General features: G+C 45.7%; 1 protein-coding gene across 2 annotated transcripts in view; it reads right to left on the minus strand.

Moving 5' to 3' along the window:
• ZZEF1 (zinc finger ZZ-type and EF-hand domain containing 1) overlaps positions 1 to 16,150 on the minus strand; it is a 76,427-nt gene extending 60,277 nt beyond the window's left edge. For both annotated transcript variants that reach the window (XM_053367948.1, XM_053367947.1), the window contains exons 1-6: positions 15,481 to 16,150; positions 8,236 to 8,380; positions 6,264 to 6,458; positions 5,183 to 5,354; positions 3,671 to 3,870; positions 666 to 876 (exon numbers count right to left, since the gene is read on the minus strand). In XM_053367948.1, coding sequence (XP_053223923.1) covers positions 666 to 876; positions 3,671 to 3,870; positions 5,183 to 5,354; positions 6,264 to 6,458; positions 8,236 to 8,380; positions 15,481 to 16,050 — 1,493 coding nt within the window. In that variant the 5' untranslated portion in view covers positions 16,051 to 16,150. The remainder of the gene's footprint in view (positions 1 to 665; positions 877 to 3,670; positions 3,871 to 5,182; positions 5,355 to 6,263; positions 6,459 to 8,235; positions 8,381 to 15,480) is intronic.
• Positions 16,151 to 18,313: the final 2,163 nt, after the last annotated feature.

Here is an 18,313-nt window from a genome sequence, read left to right on the forward strand (position 1 = left end):
GGTGTGTGCTCTCTGTGTGTATATGTTTGTGTGACATATTCTGGTCTCATCCTAAGGTAGCCAGCAGCCTTTTACCCTACTCCAAGGGAGAACAGTGGGAAAACAGCAAATCGCACCCTGAGACTAAAGGGAAATGGGAGTGGGGGCAGGGAGGATATGTACCTAGTTTTACAATAACTTTTAAGCTGCTGCTTCTAAAGCCGTGCATAAGAGACTCTTACACACAAAAATACAACAAAATGGAGGTTTTTTAAAAAAAGATATAACAAAACTCATCCCCCCTCCAAGGCAGAAACACGAACTATCAGTTGTATCCAATGCTAGTCCAGCTCAAGTTGACCCACTGAAAATAATGAACATTACTAACTTGGGTCCATCCATTCAAATTAAGTCTACTCTGAGTTAAACATAGCTGGATACAACCCTGTAATGTGAGAGGCTGATTTGGTGTGTCCTCTCCCCCCACCCTTGTTCTTGTGAATGCAGTAGTTTAGCTGTTAAATAAATAAAATAATAATAATAATAATAATAATAATAATAATAATAAGTTAAGACCTTGAAAAAGGAAGTCCCGGCCAGATATAAGCACTGGTGTATACTCATAAGAAGGAAAAATGATAATGTAGCTAAGCAGAAAAAGGAAAGAGAAGAGAACAAAAACTCACTGAGTATTTTGCAGGATGGCATGAACAATTGCAGGGTTGGTGTCCATGGACGCCGTGATCAGAGAGGTCAAAAGGGACCAGTACCAGATAGCTGAAGCATCGCAGACCGAGACACCTCCCTTCTTCACTCTTTGGTAGCCGATAGCCCTGAGCCCGTGGATTCTGGTGTCGCACCCATCACTAAGGCAGCGCTTGATATTTATTTGTACATCTGTCAAAAGCATCAAACAAATAATTTCTTCCAGCCATGGGCCAATTTTGTTTTTTGTTTTTAATGAAGTTCTACAGCTCAAAGTGAAGCTGCTGATTGTCCAATAACGTTTAAGAACAGCTAACATCACAAAACATGCTATACGTGTATAGCAGGCATAGGCAAACATGGCCCTCCAGAAGTTTTGGGACTACAACTCCCATGATCCCTAGCTAACAGGACCAGTGGTCAGAGATGATGGGAAATGTAGTTCCAAAACATCTGGAGGGCCGAGTTTGCCTATGCCTGGTGTAGCAGAACATCCTTCGCTGTACATTACCACCTCAACCCCTTTGAGTTATATTCCAAAAGCATTCTCTCCTGCAGCCTAGAACATGACTGCTTATTCAGAGTACAATACCATGAATCAATAAACTCCTAGGTCTAGGTAATCGGTAGATTCTACAAGCTATTAAAGGAAAATGTCAAGTGATGGGAAGAAGGGTCATCATGGAGGATGTTGCTGCCAAACCAAGTTTATTTACTGGGGAGTGGAGAATGACACAAACGAGCTTCCTATGCCAGGCCTGAAAAATTCCTGCACCTTCTTTTGGGTTCTCCAGAGCAGGGCAGCTGTAACCAAGCATAGCCAACTGCCAAGCCACAAAAATGAAGGCGGACCTAGTGGCAGGCAAGCTTAAATTATTGGCCGGGAATCATATGCCAGACTCAGAGTCAAAAGAGACATGTAGTTATGCATAATTTGAGATTTCAACAAGGTCTAGCACTTCCAGATATTTTAAATATGATTTGGCATCCCTTTATTACATATACAAAAGAAGCATTACTTTCAAAACAACCCTCATCGCGTGCCTGGCAAATGTGGAACTATATGTGAAGATCAGTTAACACAAATATTCTTTCTTCTACGTGAAGGCAATTTTTATTCTCATTTTTTCTTTCATGACTTTGTTACTTAACTCATATGTATCTGTACTTACTCTATGTGCCTATCTGGATATTTTTTCCCCCATCTGTTGTTGTCTTGGTTTTATATACATAATAAAATGAAATAAAAATTATTTGTCAAAAAAAAGACAGACATGTGGGGAATCCTTATGTCTAAATCCCCCCGCAGAGGTCATATTTTTTTATTTTACCCTGGTCTTCATCTGATGCATCAAACCAGTGTATCTTTTAACTACAGTGGTACCTCGGCTCTCGAACGTCTCCGTTGTTGAATGTTTCAGAACCCGAAAGTAAATGCTTCCATTTTCAAAGTCGAACATCCTCTGCTGCATGTTTTTCAATTTTCTCAATTGCATTTGCAGCCAACCCTTTGCGCCTTGGTTTTCGAACCGTTCCGGAACTCCTACCGTCTTCCGGAACAGATTGCGTTCGAGAACTGAGGTTTCCTTTCTTCCTGAAATATCCCTTTATGCTGCCTGGTGGAGGTACTTCACCCAGGAAACTTAACTGCAAAGTTGCTAGGGCACTTCTCTATTTCCCTTCCTGCCCCCTGCCCTATTGCACAATGCTGGCATGTAATTATCCACATGTTGTTTATCCTGGAACTTCAAAAGTCTGTGGATCAGGCCACGTTTCTTTTCTGTTTATTTCTCCCCTCGCCCCACAAAAAGAGAAAAACTTCTGTATTAGGGAGTCCCACAAATATCCAGAAGCCACTCCTATTTTTAGGTGGCCCCATCTCTCTTCCAAAATGGTAGCCAGTGTGGTATAGTGGTTTTGAGTGCTGGACTAGGACCTGGGAGAGACAAGGCTTCAAATTGCCACCTGGCATAAAGCTCACTGGGCGATCTTGGGCCAGTCACTGCCTCTTTGCCGAGCCTATCCCATAGGGTCGTTGTGAGGATAAAATGGAGGAGGCGGGATATAAATGTAATAAATCAATAATTAAAACTGATTGACACTCAACTAGCTCAAGTGTGTGATCTGTATTATATATGAGGGTAGTTCTGGCAACAGAGTAAGCCACAGTCCCAGGCAGACAAGACTTATCTGAGAACTGCAACATTTCTCTTAATGCTGGTCTTTTTGTTCGGGTTATAGGCCCCCAAGATTACTTCAACAGAAATTAATGAGCTTTAAAAACAACAACGCTCCAATTCCCTGAGCAAGTCAGAATTCCAGATTCAATTCTAGATAATGAACAAACCTGCAATCATGCAAACCACAATAATGGGGGGGTGGGGGCGCTTGTCAAATGTCCAAGTAAACCACAGGTATCTTGCTGAGGTGCATTGTGCATTTTAAGCCAATCATGACATTCACGGGTTTGCATGGAAATGAGGATAATACAGACACCGAATCTTGCCTGAAGAGTGATATTCACAAGACATCCGATTTCAGTGGTTTCCAAGTATTAAGCTTCACATTTCTAGCGGCACATTTATAAAGCTATGCACACTTGGGGCATTGAAACCTGTCAATCTGAACTCCAACACTCTTTTAAATAAGTTTTCTAGCTGAACACCAGAACCTGCACTCAGATTCAAAGGCTTGGTCCCAGAACACATGCAATCTGTCTCTGAGCATGGGCATCCACAAGTATTGAGAGCTCAAAAGTGTCTATGTGGGGTTTCTTGTCTGTTTGGTGGGCTGATTGTGAGTCACTTTGGGTTAACCTGGACGAGATAAAGCGACTTTGGGCTGACCTGGGTAACCCAAACTTCCCATCCCTAAGGAACTGCTCCCCCCCCCCTTTACCTTTCAAGCCAGACAGTTAAAATATATTTTGTTTTATTAACAAGAGAGAGAGAGAGAAGAAACACCAATTGTATTGTTATGGACTCACACATCTGACTAATGTTAGCGTTTTCCAACAATGTCACATATCCGGTAACATTGCTGGGAATGTGAACATCGCGGACCTCCTGGAGATTGCTGGCCGTCCTTCCAACAGCTACCGTAACCTGCTGCGGCATGTAACTCTGGTCGTTGGCTGCGACTGCAATTGAGAGGTGCCTCAGAATGACATCCGGTTTCATCTTTAAACTGGAAGGCAAAGAGATTTCATTGGGAATGCGGGGGGTGAGAACAGGAGATTTTGTGGTGCCCAACTGAGCTTGCCCGACTTGCACTTATTCAGTAAAGAACACATTTATAAAAGGGTGCCAGGCTTATGTATCTACTGGGCCATACATATCGCGCCAGTCCATGATAAAGATCAAACTCAAGGCAGCTTACAATTAAAAAAGAAATCATGAGAGAATTAAAGGCAAAGGCTTGCATCCAGCATTAGTCATGCCTATTAGGTCTTCTGGGCAGAACTTTGCTCAAATCACCCTAAACCTAGTAATAAAACAAGCAGCACATTAAAAACTTTACCAACAGTTAAAATCCCAAGCAAGTTGACACTGGCTGTCCATCTATTATCAGGCCAGGACCATGTCTTAATTTATAAAGCCCTGAGCAACTTCGGTCCAGGGTACTTCAGGAACTTCCAGAAGCTTAATATCCCAGGTTGGTCACTGAGATCATCTGCTTGACTGTCGCTGGTCATTCCCCAAGTTGGCAAGGTTCATTTGAGACAACAAGGAACCAAGCCATTTGTGTAATCTGCCCAGCTCTGTGGAACCCTCTGACACTAAAGATATAGCGGACACCATCTGTTTCAACTTTTAAACGCCTGCTGAAAACTTTTTTATTCCTTCAAGCTTATGCAGGTAATTAAGAATACATCTTTCCACAATAGTTGTCTGATTTTAACTTTTTAATATGGTTTTTATTGTATGGTTTCATATGTACTTGTTGTGAAACACTTTGAAATTTTCTTTATGTATTAGCGGTACAGAAATATGGTTATAAATAAGTAAACAGGGGGAAGAATCATAGGAAAACATAGTGGTAGAAAAACTTCCTGTACAAAGTCTTTCACATCACTGTTGTTTATCCATGCCGTAACCCTAGTGGGAGCAATACTAGCTTTTGACAGTTAAGGTATTTTGTTTTATGGGATCCACCCCTTCTGTTCAAGAGAAGCTTCTGTTTTGGTTGAAATGGTTTTACTTGGTTTTGTAACCATATGTTTATATAGCTATAACCCATCCTGGGGACCTTATGGTGAAGGGCAGCTAAGGAATTTTATGAGTAAATGAAACAAACCACAGTTCCTGGGCTCAGAATTAAGTCCAAGCCAAGGATAGTGGTTGGAGGCCAACATCTGGACAGAACCACAAGACCTCTCTTCTACAAGCTTGAGAGTCTTATGTTAACCAGTTTCCATCCAAGTCAAACAAAGAAGAGGAACATTCTGCTTGGAAATCCCAGAAGCCTCGTTAATAATGAAATTCAGCCTGTCGCTCACCGTATCCAGTGTGACCGAGCACTCCCATCAGACTGCCAGAAGGAGGAGGTCTCTCCATTTGTCATTTTGTCAATGTCTGCTGAATTGGAGGAAGTTTCTATGTGAGTGTAGCACTTTGAAACTGATTTGAGCTTGTCTAATTCCTGGTTTCCATTTAAATCACTCGGGCATTCTGTAAAGAGATTGGAAGAAGCGGCAAAGACAGGTTAAGTAAAAACATTCATACCAGCATACTGACTTCTGCTTTCCTCTTCCTCCGTCCCCCTACCTTCATGGCAATCTACGAGACCTTTGAGGAAGTGATTCTCTTTCATTTCCTTGCAACACATTCATTGAGAATTTGCCTAGAGGAAAGGCAAGTAACCTCTCTCGCCTAGTGTTTCCTTTTCTCTCTTTTTTTAAAGAGCAGGTATTGAACTGGCGTCCAAATAGTACAAGCATCATCCACAGACTTAACTGTTAAGCAGACTGTGTGGATCTGGCTTCTGGTTTCTTTAGGTCCTTTCCCCTCTCTTGTTGGGAGCTCAGTCACCCAGGTTCACTATTAAAGGACTTACAGAGCTGCCAACCCTTAGGGAAGCCCACTCTGAGTTCCCGCATGAACTGCTAATCTGGGCACACATGAATGATTGTATGGGGGGATGCCCAGAGCAGACACTCATACAGCAATGTAACAGGCAGCCTCCTCTGAAGGTAGATAATTCTGCTACGCCTCTGTATTCTGAGTGACTGAATGACCCACCTCACAACCTATGCAGAACAATTACAGGTGCCTAGTGAAGGGTGATCTAGAGAAAACAAAAAAAGGGGGGCGACCGCACCCATAGTGACAAAAATACCACACATTAGTAAAATCAGAATTTAAACACGGTTCAAATAAGAGAGGCATAGATTGGCATCTCCACCTGCAGAGGAGCTTTGCCTCCAAGGATGTCTTGATACTGAACGGCTCAAGAAATGATCCTGACATGGATATTCAGAAGATTGAGGGGAAACACAATGAAGATTACAATTGCACCTCAGTGGCTGGCCCTGATTATAAACATTTTAGGTGATAAGAGGACAAATCAACTTCCAATACCTTTTTCTTTTAGGAGGAGCCGGTCTAAAGAATCCTTCAGTACGGAAGATCGCATGGTGCAAATATTGTTGAAGTACTCCAAGACTGGATATGGGATGACTGTGCTGGCGATACGGTGCCGGTGCAGGAACCTTAGGATCATGAAAGCGTGGAGACTAAGGCGCTCGTTCAACTCTGAAAATATGTCTACAAAACCTTGAGACAGAAAGGGAAAGGCGCTTAATAAGGTGAATACATATTTAGGTAGAGACAGAACATTTCCTGCTTCAGTTAATTAAGTGGCACTTAATTCTATCACTCGACTGGCTAGAACAGGAACAGAGGAATCTGTCGCCCCTCCAGATGTTGGTCTACAACTCCCATCATGATGGGAATTGTAGTCCAACAACATCTAGAGGGCCACTGGCTCCCAATCCCTGGGCTAAACATGAGATTAGTTAAATAAACCCCACTCAAGTCACCACTTAGGTGCTTCCAAACTACGCTAGTGGAAGGGGGGAAAGAAGCAGCAGTGCCCCTAAGAAAGAAACCATATGAAGCTACTGATAATTAAAACCAGAGTGTGAGGAGAAGCATATTCAATCAGTGTGAGCAAGTACATTTGGCCCCAACGAACAGGCTGATGGCTTAACTGTGTGTGAACCAAGTAATCATTGTATCCTAAACTACTGAAACTGTTTTGATATAATCCCTACAGAATGGTATGAGCTGGTAGCAGCATTTTTCCATGTTGTATGATCCTAGAAGTTTCTGGAAATATGACATGACACTTGTTTAAAAATCCTAGTCCATTCCTAGGTTTGGGGGATATGTTTATGAACACGGGTGCAGAATCTCCCAAAATCTCCAGTGTTCAGAAACTGGGAGTAGCCACACTCTATATGACTATATGTTCCTTACTTGGTACCTTGAACCATATCCTTAACCTCTTCTAGCTGTGAAAGACTGATAAGACATCCTTCAACTCAACTATGGGGCTCAAATAATGCACACAAACTAGTGAAACATGATGTTAAAAAAAAAAGAAAGGAGACCCGCAGATACTGTTCTCTTCTCAGACCTTTTCCTAGCACGGAACTCACAGCCCTCTTGCAGGGTGCCTGAGGGTTTGTTTTTTCCAGATTTAACAGTTTTCATATATTTTAGACATTGGTGTGGTGCAGTGGCTAAGAAGCTTGTGCTACGAAGCAGAAAGTTGCTACTCTGAATCTTGCCTCTTATAGAAACTCAGTGTGGACCTTCAGTAAACGTCAATCTCCCTCTATCAACATTGATCTCCCATCTGTAATATGAGGTCAATACTGGCCTTACCTTAGCAAGACTGTGAAAGCACTATGAATATTTGGAAAAACAAGCATTATTATTAGCTATGAGTACTTTTATACCCTGACTGTTTATTTTGGGTGTGCCCAAACAAAGCTACTAGAAACCTTGCAAAGGTTTGGCACTGCCTTGTGAGTCATGACCGTGCACTTCTCAGGAAAACACGAGCAAGTCAACATGACAGCTCCTGAGTAAACAAGTGATTAAAAATGAACCCCTTGAATGCTTCAGGGTGAAGCTAGCAATGGTGATAGAATTGCACACTTGAGCTAAGTGAGATGCCCAATCAAAGATTCCTTCTGCTATTGGATACGTTAGTTTTCACCAATCTGGTCTTATCCAGATGTTTTGGACTTCAACTCCCATAGCTATAAATCAACTGGAGAATGTGAAGCTGCCTTACAGTGGCAGAAGAATCATGCTAGGGAGAAAGTCCCACTGCAAAGTCTCTCCCAACCCTACCTGGAGATGCCAGAGGTTGAACTTGGGACCTTCTGCTTGCTCTACCAACGAGCTATGGCCCTTCTCCATTTGCTCTAACACCGGGCACCTTCCCAGGGGGTTACTGTCATGCTATCTTAAGTCCGTGGCCCATTGCATTAAGCTAAATCCACAGAAGCCATCTCCCTTCTTCCTTCCCATTTCTTACCTGGGACAAGCGAACAAGCCTGCAGCTGCCTGATCACGTGGCTAAGCTCCCCTTGAAGATTGGCTCCGCTGGAGTTCTTGAGAGCCTCCAGCATGTTCTCCACATCCACTGTGCCATCACCCTCAGGATCAAACTGAGCAAAAGCCTGAAGGGGAAGAAAAAGAAGATCAGCAGTTAGATGAGGAGAGAGGGGAGACCCCCGTTTTATCGTGCCCACTGTCAACGGTCTTTAACCACCTCAAATGGCAAAAGCAATTTTCTCCATTGGCACAAAGTTATAGCACACATGATACTCATCTGATGCTCTCTAGATGCAGCTGGCCTTTAGTGTGGCGACACTTTACCCTTTGAACTCCCTTCCGTTATATCTCAGCCACTTTCGTTATTGTCTTTTTGGCATTTAAACAGAGACCTTTAGCTCTGTTGGTATCTGTGGGATTTATTTTATGAATACAGTATTCAACTGTTTATATATATAATCGGCTTTTAAAGGGGGTGAACGAACGCACATGCACACAACTTGTTTTAACTTGCGTTGCCTTTTTGACCAATGGCTATGGGAGATGTAGCTGAGTCAGAGAAACAGCAAGTAGTTCAGAGATGCCCTCCGAGTCCATGGTTTCAACAGAGATCTGAAATGATCCCCAAAACTAGTAACAGAATCTCACTGGTTGTTTATCACAGTTATTGCTTTAACAAAATCTTAGACTGGACATGATGTTCTGTTTTCTTAAGTCAGATGGATTGTCAGTACGCTCCTGCAAACCTATTAAAAGTAGTAATAAACCATTTTTCTCCTAAGCTGCTACTGCACTAAGGTCCTGCTTTGGGGTTTACTACAGGCATCTGGTTGGCCGCTCTGAGAACAGGATGCTGGACTGAATGAGCCACTGATCCAGCAGGCTATTTTTATGTCCTTAGAAAGGACATACTTTTTTAAGGTATCAATTTTAGCTTGTTCTACTTTAAGTTTCCCTCAAGATGTAACCCAGAAGGGACTAGATTGTGAGCCCCTTTTAGGGAGTGTGATCGACACAACTGAAATTGTTGTAATGCAACAAAAGGATAGGGCAGTCTGTAAACATACCTGAAGTGTCTTATGTAAGCAACAAGGTTGTTTGCTTTCACCAACTAAAGCTAGTCTCCCTTCTGGTCCTTTAACTAATCCGTGATGGCCAAAGGTTAGATATACACATGGCATCAGCATAAAGGCTCAAGGCCTACTTGTTTGAGCTAAAACAGCCATTTGAAAAAAGGGCAAAATACTTTCTCTCCATGCCTTAGATTATGCCAGCCTATTTTGTACAATTGACTGTAACTTGTTCTACACACTGTTGCGTGTGCATCATTGCTGAGCATGCTGCTTGTAAATGGATATGGATTATCCTCATTTCAAAGGTCAGCAGTGAAAATGCTAGTCACATGCTTAACCACAGCATGGGAGGACAGACTATGTGTTGGCAACCAGAGTGGTGTTTGGCTACGTGACCTCCCAAGTAGCACCATTTAAACAAAGCTGGCCAGGTGCTTTGTGTGCTGTGTACTACTGTCAACAAGTACATCCAATCCTAGTTTGCATGAAAAATTATAGTGATTTGTGGCTAGCTGTAACTGCAGAGACAGGGAAGTCATTTTACCTGCTCTGCAGTTGGGCTATAACCTTATCTGAACATGTACTCTCTTGGTGAAAGGCAGGGAACAGTTGCTAGGGGAAGTAAGTGTGTTCACCTGTCCCTTCAGTTCAGCCACAATGCTCTCTCTTGATATAAATTTGCTGAGCTGAAGCCATGTGTGGGTGGATCTGCTGGCTGATTTCTGGGGTGCCAAAGACCTCAGAAGTGACAGGTGTTTTATTTTAACATGGTGAATGCATCTTCCAATTACTGTCCAACATTGGTTGACAGTTCGTTTCCATCCCCGATTCAAGGTGCTCACAGTAACTGTTCTAAACCCTAAACAATTTAGGTCCCAAATTTCTGAAAGACCGCATCCTTCCCTACAGACCTGTCAAGCTCAGTAAAAGGGTCCCCTTGGAAGTTCTACCACCCTCAGAAGGTTTTTTGAGGAGAGCAGAGGCCCAGGAGAAGTCATTCTCTGCTGGAAGGCCCTAAACTGTGCAATTCCTTCCGCACAGAACTGTGTCCAGCTTATTCAGTATACAGCTTTTGGTAAATGCTGAGTATGCAGCTTTCCCCCCTGACCTTTGATACCTGAGATATGAGTTGCAGGACCCACCCTATTCCAGTGAATGTAGTCCGTTTTAACTGTTTTTAATTCTGAATTTTATGTAATCAAATGATAAATGATAAAAGCAGGTTAAAAGGTACCCCTGCTCGTACGGGCCAGTCGTGTCCGACTCTGGGGTTGCGTGCTCATCTCGCTCTAGAGGCCATGAGCCGGCGCCGTCCGAAGACACTTCCGGGTCACGTGGCCAGCGTGACGAAGCTGCAGCTGGCGAGCGAGCACCAGCGCAGCACACGGAAACGCCGTTTACCTTCCCGCTATAAAGCAGTCCCTATTTATCTACTTGCACTTAGGGGTGCTTTCGAACTGCTAGGTGGGCAGGAGCTGGGACCGAACGACGGGAGCTCACCCCGCCACGGGGATTCAAACTGCCGACCATACGATCGGCAAGTCCTAGGCACTGAGGTTTTACCCACAGCACCACCCGCGTCCCAAAAGTAGGTTAGATTGTAGCATCTGAATTCTCACTGTCGGTCTCAGATTGTGCCCCTATATAGCACAATCAGAAGTCAGGCAAAATTGTTATGGGCATAAGTGGTTGATTGGTAAAGGTGTTGTACGAGGTCGGGAAGACTTCCACTGGTTATTTGAATGGATAGAAAACAAGGCTGTGCAAACCTTATGCTTTCATGTTGGTTAGGAGTTTACATCATGCCACCTTGGCAGCATTATGGGCTGAGCAAAGTCTGGCTGCTCAGCCTCATTCGCCTCGGAGCTCCTCAGTGTGTCTATTGCCTGACAACACCAATAACAAAGGGGGAAATGCCCCCTGAATAAACCTGACACCAAATTATTTCTGATACGTACAAATCTTTTTGAGTACACTTGTATATGTCTGTTTACACAAATCCCTTGAAAAAGCAACATCCATGTGCATGTGCTCTTCTCTACTGTCTCTGTGGGGTGTGGGTTGATCCAGGGGGAGGGAGGCAAGAGGTGAGCAGAGGAGCTGGCATTTGATAAAAAAATCTAAATGTGCTCACAGGCCTGAAAAAGGTTGATGCCCGCTGTCAATACTATATTCATCTTAATACTGCATGGACCATATTAGGGGCTCTTACGTGGCAGAAAAGTTCCAAATAATTTTTTAGTAGACAATAAATAATCACGAGTTGGAAGAGGAAGAAGATGGGCTCAGGAGAGGTGCGTGGAACGAAAGGTCTGAGGGAAAAGGAAAATATGTTTTCTCCACAGTGTCTGGGATGGTGGATCTGTGATGCCATGTGGGAACACCCCAAACTTCTCCACTGATCCTCAGAGCTGGCTAGTCAAGCCAACCCCAATCACCCCACCCAGATTGTCAAATGACACACTCCAACTCATGGCAATGAACAAGTGCCGGAGACTCAAATACAGAACGCTGTACGGAGAATTCTTCAGAGCGGAGGGTCAACCTCTGAAGTGGTGCTCATCAACCACATACAGGTTTACAGACTCAGCTAAAGTAACTTGGGCTCCTGAGAAGTGAAGCTTTTTCTTCTTTAAAAAATAAATAAATCTCCGCATATATTACTTGTGCTCAAAATTTCAAATAAATCTCTGAAATGCACAAGCAAATCATGTGGGACAAAAACAACAACAACAAATGGAGCTTTGACCCAGGCTTACAAGTGACAGAGCTTCAGAGCCAACACCCCCTTTTTCCATTCACTTAAGCAGGAGGAATCACAGTTCAAGGGCCCAGCCAGGCAAAAGCACTTCAGGAGGGTGCAGAGCAGGGGCAGTGAGGAGTGTGGCCTGGGTATGAGGCTTGACCCGCGGAGAGTTCTGAGGGTTGAATAGAGAGGCCTGGAAGGCTGTTTGTGGTCCTCAAGAGCATATTTGCAAGTGAACAAGGAAGTGTTGCAAAAAGGCAGAGAGCTCTGTGCATTGCTAAAGCCTAAGGGCCAGCAAAATCAAACAGCTTCCCTACCTGAGCATCAGGTCATGTTTCTTAACAGGGTGTTGTCCCCTGAACCTTTGCCCTGAAGTGTTCTCTTTCTCTTCATACTATCACAATTACATGTTACATAAAGGTGAAACTGTCCACACCCACTCTAAAGGCAATGCAGGAGTTTGCAGGCTCAAAGCAGGCATTTTTCAAACAGCACTTAAACTGCTTTTTGCATTTTCCACAACAACTGCTTGGATGTGTAGTAATTTTAAATCAATTCTCTTCCATTTTCTGCCTCACATAAAACCCACTGAGGAAACAGATATTCCAAACTAAAATAACTCCTAGCATCACTTATGAAAAACAACCAGCATCTGTTCTCCCTTATAGGCAAACATTGTCATGAACCCTGTTAAAATGAAAGGAGAAGGATTATTTAATACTTCCCATAATTAACTGTTTGTGAAACCAATGTCCCCTTCTACAGGCATTACCCCACACAAAATTCAATCTAGGTTCTTATGCAACAATAATCTCAGTTTAGAAACTCCCCTAATTACCAGTATAGCATACTGTAACTTCTAACTTCCTTTCATGAGCAGCAGCTTCTGCGAGAGATTGCAGGAGTTAAAAGCTCCAGCATATATGCTTCAAAACCACAGACACTGCTTTGGATTGGAAGAGGGCACTACATTTAACAGCATGGGAAAATATATCCTCTGGGTCATGCTTTCAACAGAACTGCAGGTTATTTATGGCCATGGGTCATATGAGGAAAAGGTTGCTTGGAAACACAACTTAGTACTGGACCAAAACGTGTAACTGGGAGTTGCAGTCTCAAAAAATATGGAGGGCCAAGTTTGCCTATGCCTGTTCTAAACCATCGCTGGGGAGCCAACAACAGCATTTTAAATCTGCTTCTATAGGCCACACAGAGCCACTGCTGCAGGAAGGAGACCCAGGTTCACACCTGTCCACCCTCAGCTCAGGGTTTACAAGTCATACTCTTACCCTAAGATGCATATCTGAAAATGCAGCAGCCCACCACAGAAAATGGTTGTTGAGTAGACAACACAGATAAAGTAATCTAAAGCATTTCACCAAGCCACAGAACTATACAAAACTGTTAATAGAAATACTTCCATCTCAAATCCATTCCTGGGCAAGACTCAGTAAACACACAGGATCTCACTCCCAAGTTTCCATAGAGCTGAATCGCAAGGCTACAATCCTACAATGCTGTACGTTTCCTAAAAGGAAGCCCTGAAGTGAACACAATAGTGTTTGCTGTAGAGCCCACTCTGCAGGAGGTGGTTGCTGTCCTGCCTTGTGCATTTCCTAAAGGAGAAACCCTAAACTGAGCACACTGGAGCTTACAGGTGAGTAAATACTTGACACAGGAGTGCATTGCAAGGCCGCAGCTGTCATCCCTGAGCACCCTTCCCTGGGGAGTTAAGGCCCCAGAAACACAGAGTAGTTCAGTTCCAAGTATACATGCAAATAAACAAATGGAACCCAGTCATAATATATTAAGAAGTAGAACACATGAGGAGGGGGATAAGTGATAGCGGGGTTTTTTTAAAAAAAAAAGTTTGTATCTTCAACTTTTCAAAGTTGCATTTTTTAAAACTTGAATTTTGAATTTGTTTGTGAACCTCTCTGAGCTGCTTTGGAGACCTTTTTTGGCAGAAAGATGGCACAAATATAAACTCTAACAGCACAGAGAGGCCTGCACTGCAAGCCTGCCATCCTACTTTGCATGCTTCCTAAGAGTAAACACAAGAACACTTACTTGGGAGTAAACACCACAGAAGAGTGCATTGCAAGGCTGCCCTCTCTACTTTGCATAAGAGGAAGCGCCAGAACCAAACACAGCAAGTATTACATAAGCCTGCACTGCAAAGCTGCTGCCCTTGGGCATCTTTGCCTAGGGCAGCAAACCCTACCGAGCAGAGAATAGCCCTCCACCCTTCCGTTTGGGTGCATAGGCTATGCTGCTCAAACACACATATGTAGATGCAATCCCCTCAAACAGAGGAAGCGGCCATGTTGAATCAAACCACTGGCCCATTTGGCTCAGTATTTTCCACAATGATGAGAAATGGCTCTCCTGGATTTCAGACGGGGGGAGGGGTCTCTTTCCCAGCCCTATCTGGAGATACCATTGGGAACTGAATTTAGGAACAGGTACTCTGCCACGGAAAGGTGATCCTTTGCTTAAAAGAAAACAAGATTCTAGTCCTCATTTTTCTGAACAAAGAGCTTAAAGAGGAATGTACGAAGCTGCCCTATATTGACAGTTGGTCCATCCAGCTCAGTATTCTGGACACTGACTAGCAGCTGCTCTCCAGCGTTTCAGGCATTCTCCAGCCGTTATCTAGAGATGCCAGGGATTGAATCTTGGACCTTCTGCATGCAAAGCGGGTACTCTAACAGTGCTTCAAGTTTAAGTGCAGTTTGAACCAGGATCTGAGATAGCTAGATTCAGAAAAGTTTTCTCCTTAAACAGCTGAAGGGGATGTGTGACATGTCAAGAAGGAAATGCCTTACTTGTGAGTGGTGGTGATAAACATGACATCTGTATAGCACTATCAGGTTTAGGGATTCTAGTCCTCATTATTCTAAATAAAGGTCTAGCTTAAATAACAACATAACAAGCTGCCTTATACTGAGCCCATAGTGGTTCATCTAGCTTTGTATTCTCACAACCCCAGAGTCGTCTGCGACTGAACCTAACGGTCAGGGGCACCTTTACAACTATTTGTAGCGGCTCTCCAAGGTTTCAGGCAGGGAGCCTTTCCCCAGCCCTGCTGGGATATGCCAGAGACCAACCTGGGACCTCCTGCACGCAAACATAATGCTCCACCACTGCCCTGTGCACTTTGCCCTAAAAATAAAGCAAGACTCTAGTCCTCCTGATTTCAACATAGGCTGCTTCAAACAGGAACCTAGGAAGCTGTCTTATACCAAGGTAGACCTCCGGGGTCCACCTGGAGGAGGTCTCCGCCCCCCCCCCAGCAGCCCTGCCTGGAGATGCCAAGGGCGGAAAGTGGGGCCTCCGAAGCACCTGCCCCACGCACTGAGCTGCCACCCCTTTCCCCATGGTGTGGGGGGGGGCTCCCGCTCACCTCCTCGCTCCTGGCTCGCTCCTCGGCGGCGGCGGCTTCCCCTCCACTCCCGCCTCCTCCCGTGGCGGCTGCCCCGGCGGTGGCGGCGGCCCCCGCTGCTCCTCCTCCGCCGCCTCCTCCTCCTCCCGGCGTCGGCCCGGCGCGCGCCTCGAGGGCCTCGCAGAGCTGCTCGAGGCTGACGGCGTGCTCCCCGCGGCCCAGGCGCTCCTCCAGCCAGCGCACCAGGGCGGCGTGGTGGCGGGACAGCAGCGGTTCCGCCGAGGGAGCCTCGCGCAAGCGGGCCGCGGCCTCCTCCCTCAGGCGGGCCTGGCCGAGCAGCACCGACGCCGCCGGCAGCAGCGGGGACGGGGACGAGGACGGCAGAGAGGCCGCCGACGGAGGTGCCGAGGGCCGGGCGGCGGCCGGTGAGGAAGAGGACGAGGAGGCCGCCGCCGTCTCCATGGCGCCCGGCGAGGAGGCCTCCCTGGCGGCGCTGCCGCTATTCCGGGCCCCTCCTGCGGCGGCGGCGGCGCAGGGCGCCGTTTCCTCCTCCTCCTCCTCGCCCTCGCTGTGGCTGCCCACGTTCCCCATGGAGCGCCCGAGCCCGGCTTCCTTCTGCCGGCCGCTCCTCCTTCAGCTCGTCCCTGCGGCTTCCCTCAGGACGCCGAACTTCCGCCAAGGCGGCGTCGCAAACGCCCGCTCGCCTAGCGGCCGTTTTGCGTCACCCGGCCGCAAAGCAGCGCCGAGGACGCTAGCGCGCGTTCAGAAGGGCTCGATTTGCGGCAGCGTCGCCCAATAAGGAGATGGGTTGTCGGCTTTGCGGCAGCGTCGCGTACGCAGCCCTTCTAGGGAGGGGAAGGAACCGTAGCCTCTATGGTTCGGAATGTTGTGGCGCGGCCGCCAAGAATTACAGTAAATACAGAATGGGAACAGCCCCCTGGTGTCGCTTTACGGCAGTGTCGTAAACCCAGCCTCTATGCTGTAATAGGCATATTTATTAAAAACATAGGAAGCAACCTTATACGTACCAAGTCAGAGAATTAGTCTATCTAGCTCAGTATTGTCTGCACCAGGTGGCCAGCCATTTTGGGCCTGAAGGCCACATTCCCTTAAGAGGGCCACATTCCATTCAGGCATAGCTGTCAACTTTTCCCTTTTCTTGCGAGGAATCCTATTCGGAATAAGGGAATTTCCCTTTAAAAAAGGGAAACGTTGACAGCTATGCATTCAGGGCGGAACCAAAAGCAAAAGTGGGAGAAGCATATGCAAATTTTGCATTTGTACAATAGGCTAGTTTCTACACACATGCCTCTTTGATTATTATTATTATTAATCGCATTTATAGCCCACCTTTTTCTCCAAGGTCAAGTTAACAGACATAGTTCTCCACCTCATTTTAGTCCCCACAACAACCCTGCGAGGTAGGTCAGACTGAGGGGCAGTGACTGGCTCCCAAGGTCACTCAGCCAGCTTATGGCCAAGTAATGGATTTGAACCCTGGTCTCTCCCAGGTTTTAGCCTGCCCCTCTTAACTGTTACACAAGGCTTCTGAAATCCTCTATCCAGCCAGGCAAACGATTCCGTGTCACATTTCAAGGACTCATTCCAGCCAGGCAAAAGGACTCAAGAAGGGTGCAAAGCACAACCCAAAGACTGCCAGAGTCAGAGAACAAGCAGGACCGAAGAGCAAGACCACAAGTGTTACTTATATGGAGCATCTGGAACCCGGCTGCCCATCCAAAAAGACTCCCAGAGTGGCTTACTACAGTCCGTTGAAAACCACACAGCCCCTGTCCGACAGGCTTACAATATAAAACAAAAGCCCACAAGAAAAACGAGTATAGAATAATAGGGTGGAAATCAAACTTGGCCAGCAGTTCTTAAAATGACCAGTTGACACAGTTCAGAGGTGCCTGGGGGACGTGGTATTTTGGCAGAGCTGATGGCATGACCTCTGCCTCCCGTTGCTCCAGCACTAGAGCTCCCTTAGGCCTTGCTGCTCAAGCAGAATCCTAGGTGGCAGGAGAACCCTTTTTATCCCCCTCCCAGCCCAGGAGGAGCCAATGGCCAGCATGGGAGAGCCAGCCAGCGGGGAAGCTTCTTCCCTGAGAAGCTGTAGTGACACTGCTGGCCACGTGGGGCAGTGGTCTGGTCCAGCAGCTCCCGACGCTTTACTGAGAAGCTGCAATGATGCGCCTCACCACTTGGGGCACTGCTCAGCCGTTCCCGAAACTTGTTTTATTTAACCATTCCTAACATTTTTCTCCTCGCATTTTCTAATCTCAGTAACTGACTGACCCAGGGGGTGGGGTGTGTGTTACAGGGCAAGTTTGCCAAAGATGATCAAAGTTATTGGTCATAGAAGGGGCCCTAAGAGTCATCTAGTCCATCCCCCTGCTATGCAGGACTTTTGGCACACAGTTCCCCATCCAGTTTGAAACCATGCCAGACCCTGCTTAAGCTTTGCAAATGTACTAGCAATTTGACCACCAGGTCAATCTAACTGGGTTATAAACATGACTTTACTTAAATTGTTAAAGGATAAAGAGTTTTGATCCATGTTTTTAAAAGCATTATATGTGGCTATATCATAAGCATAAATGTATCTAATAAACATTACCTTGCTAGGTTACCAAATACAGAAGTTGGCCCTACTGCTGCTTCTTATCAGGGATAAGGTAAAGGTAATGGGACCCCTGGCCATTAGGTCCAGTCATGTTCGACTCTGGGGTTGCGGCACTCATATTGCTTTATTGGCCGAGGGAGCCGGCGTACAGCTTCCAGGTCATGTGGCCAGCATGACTAAGCCGCTTCTGGCGAACTAGAGCAGCGCACGGAAACGCCGTTTACCTTC

Source organism: Podarcis raffonei, chromosome 15 (assembly GCF_027172205.1).
Source record: "Podarcis raffonei isolate rPodRaf1 chromosome 15, rPodRaf1.pri, whole genome shotgun sequence".
Taxonomy (NCBI): domain Eukaryota; kingdom Metazoa; phylum Chordata; class Lepidosauria; order Squamata; family Lacertidae; genus Podarcis; species Podarcis raffonei.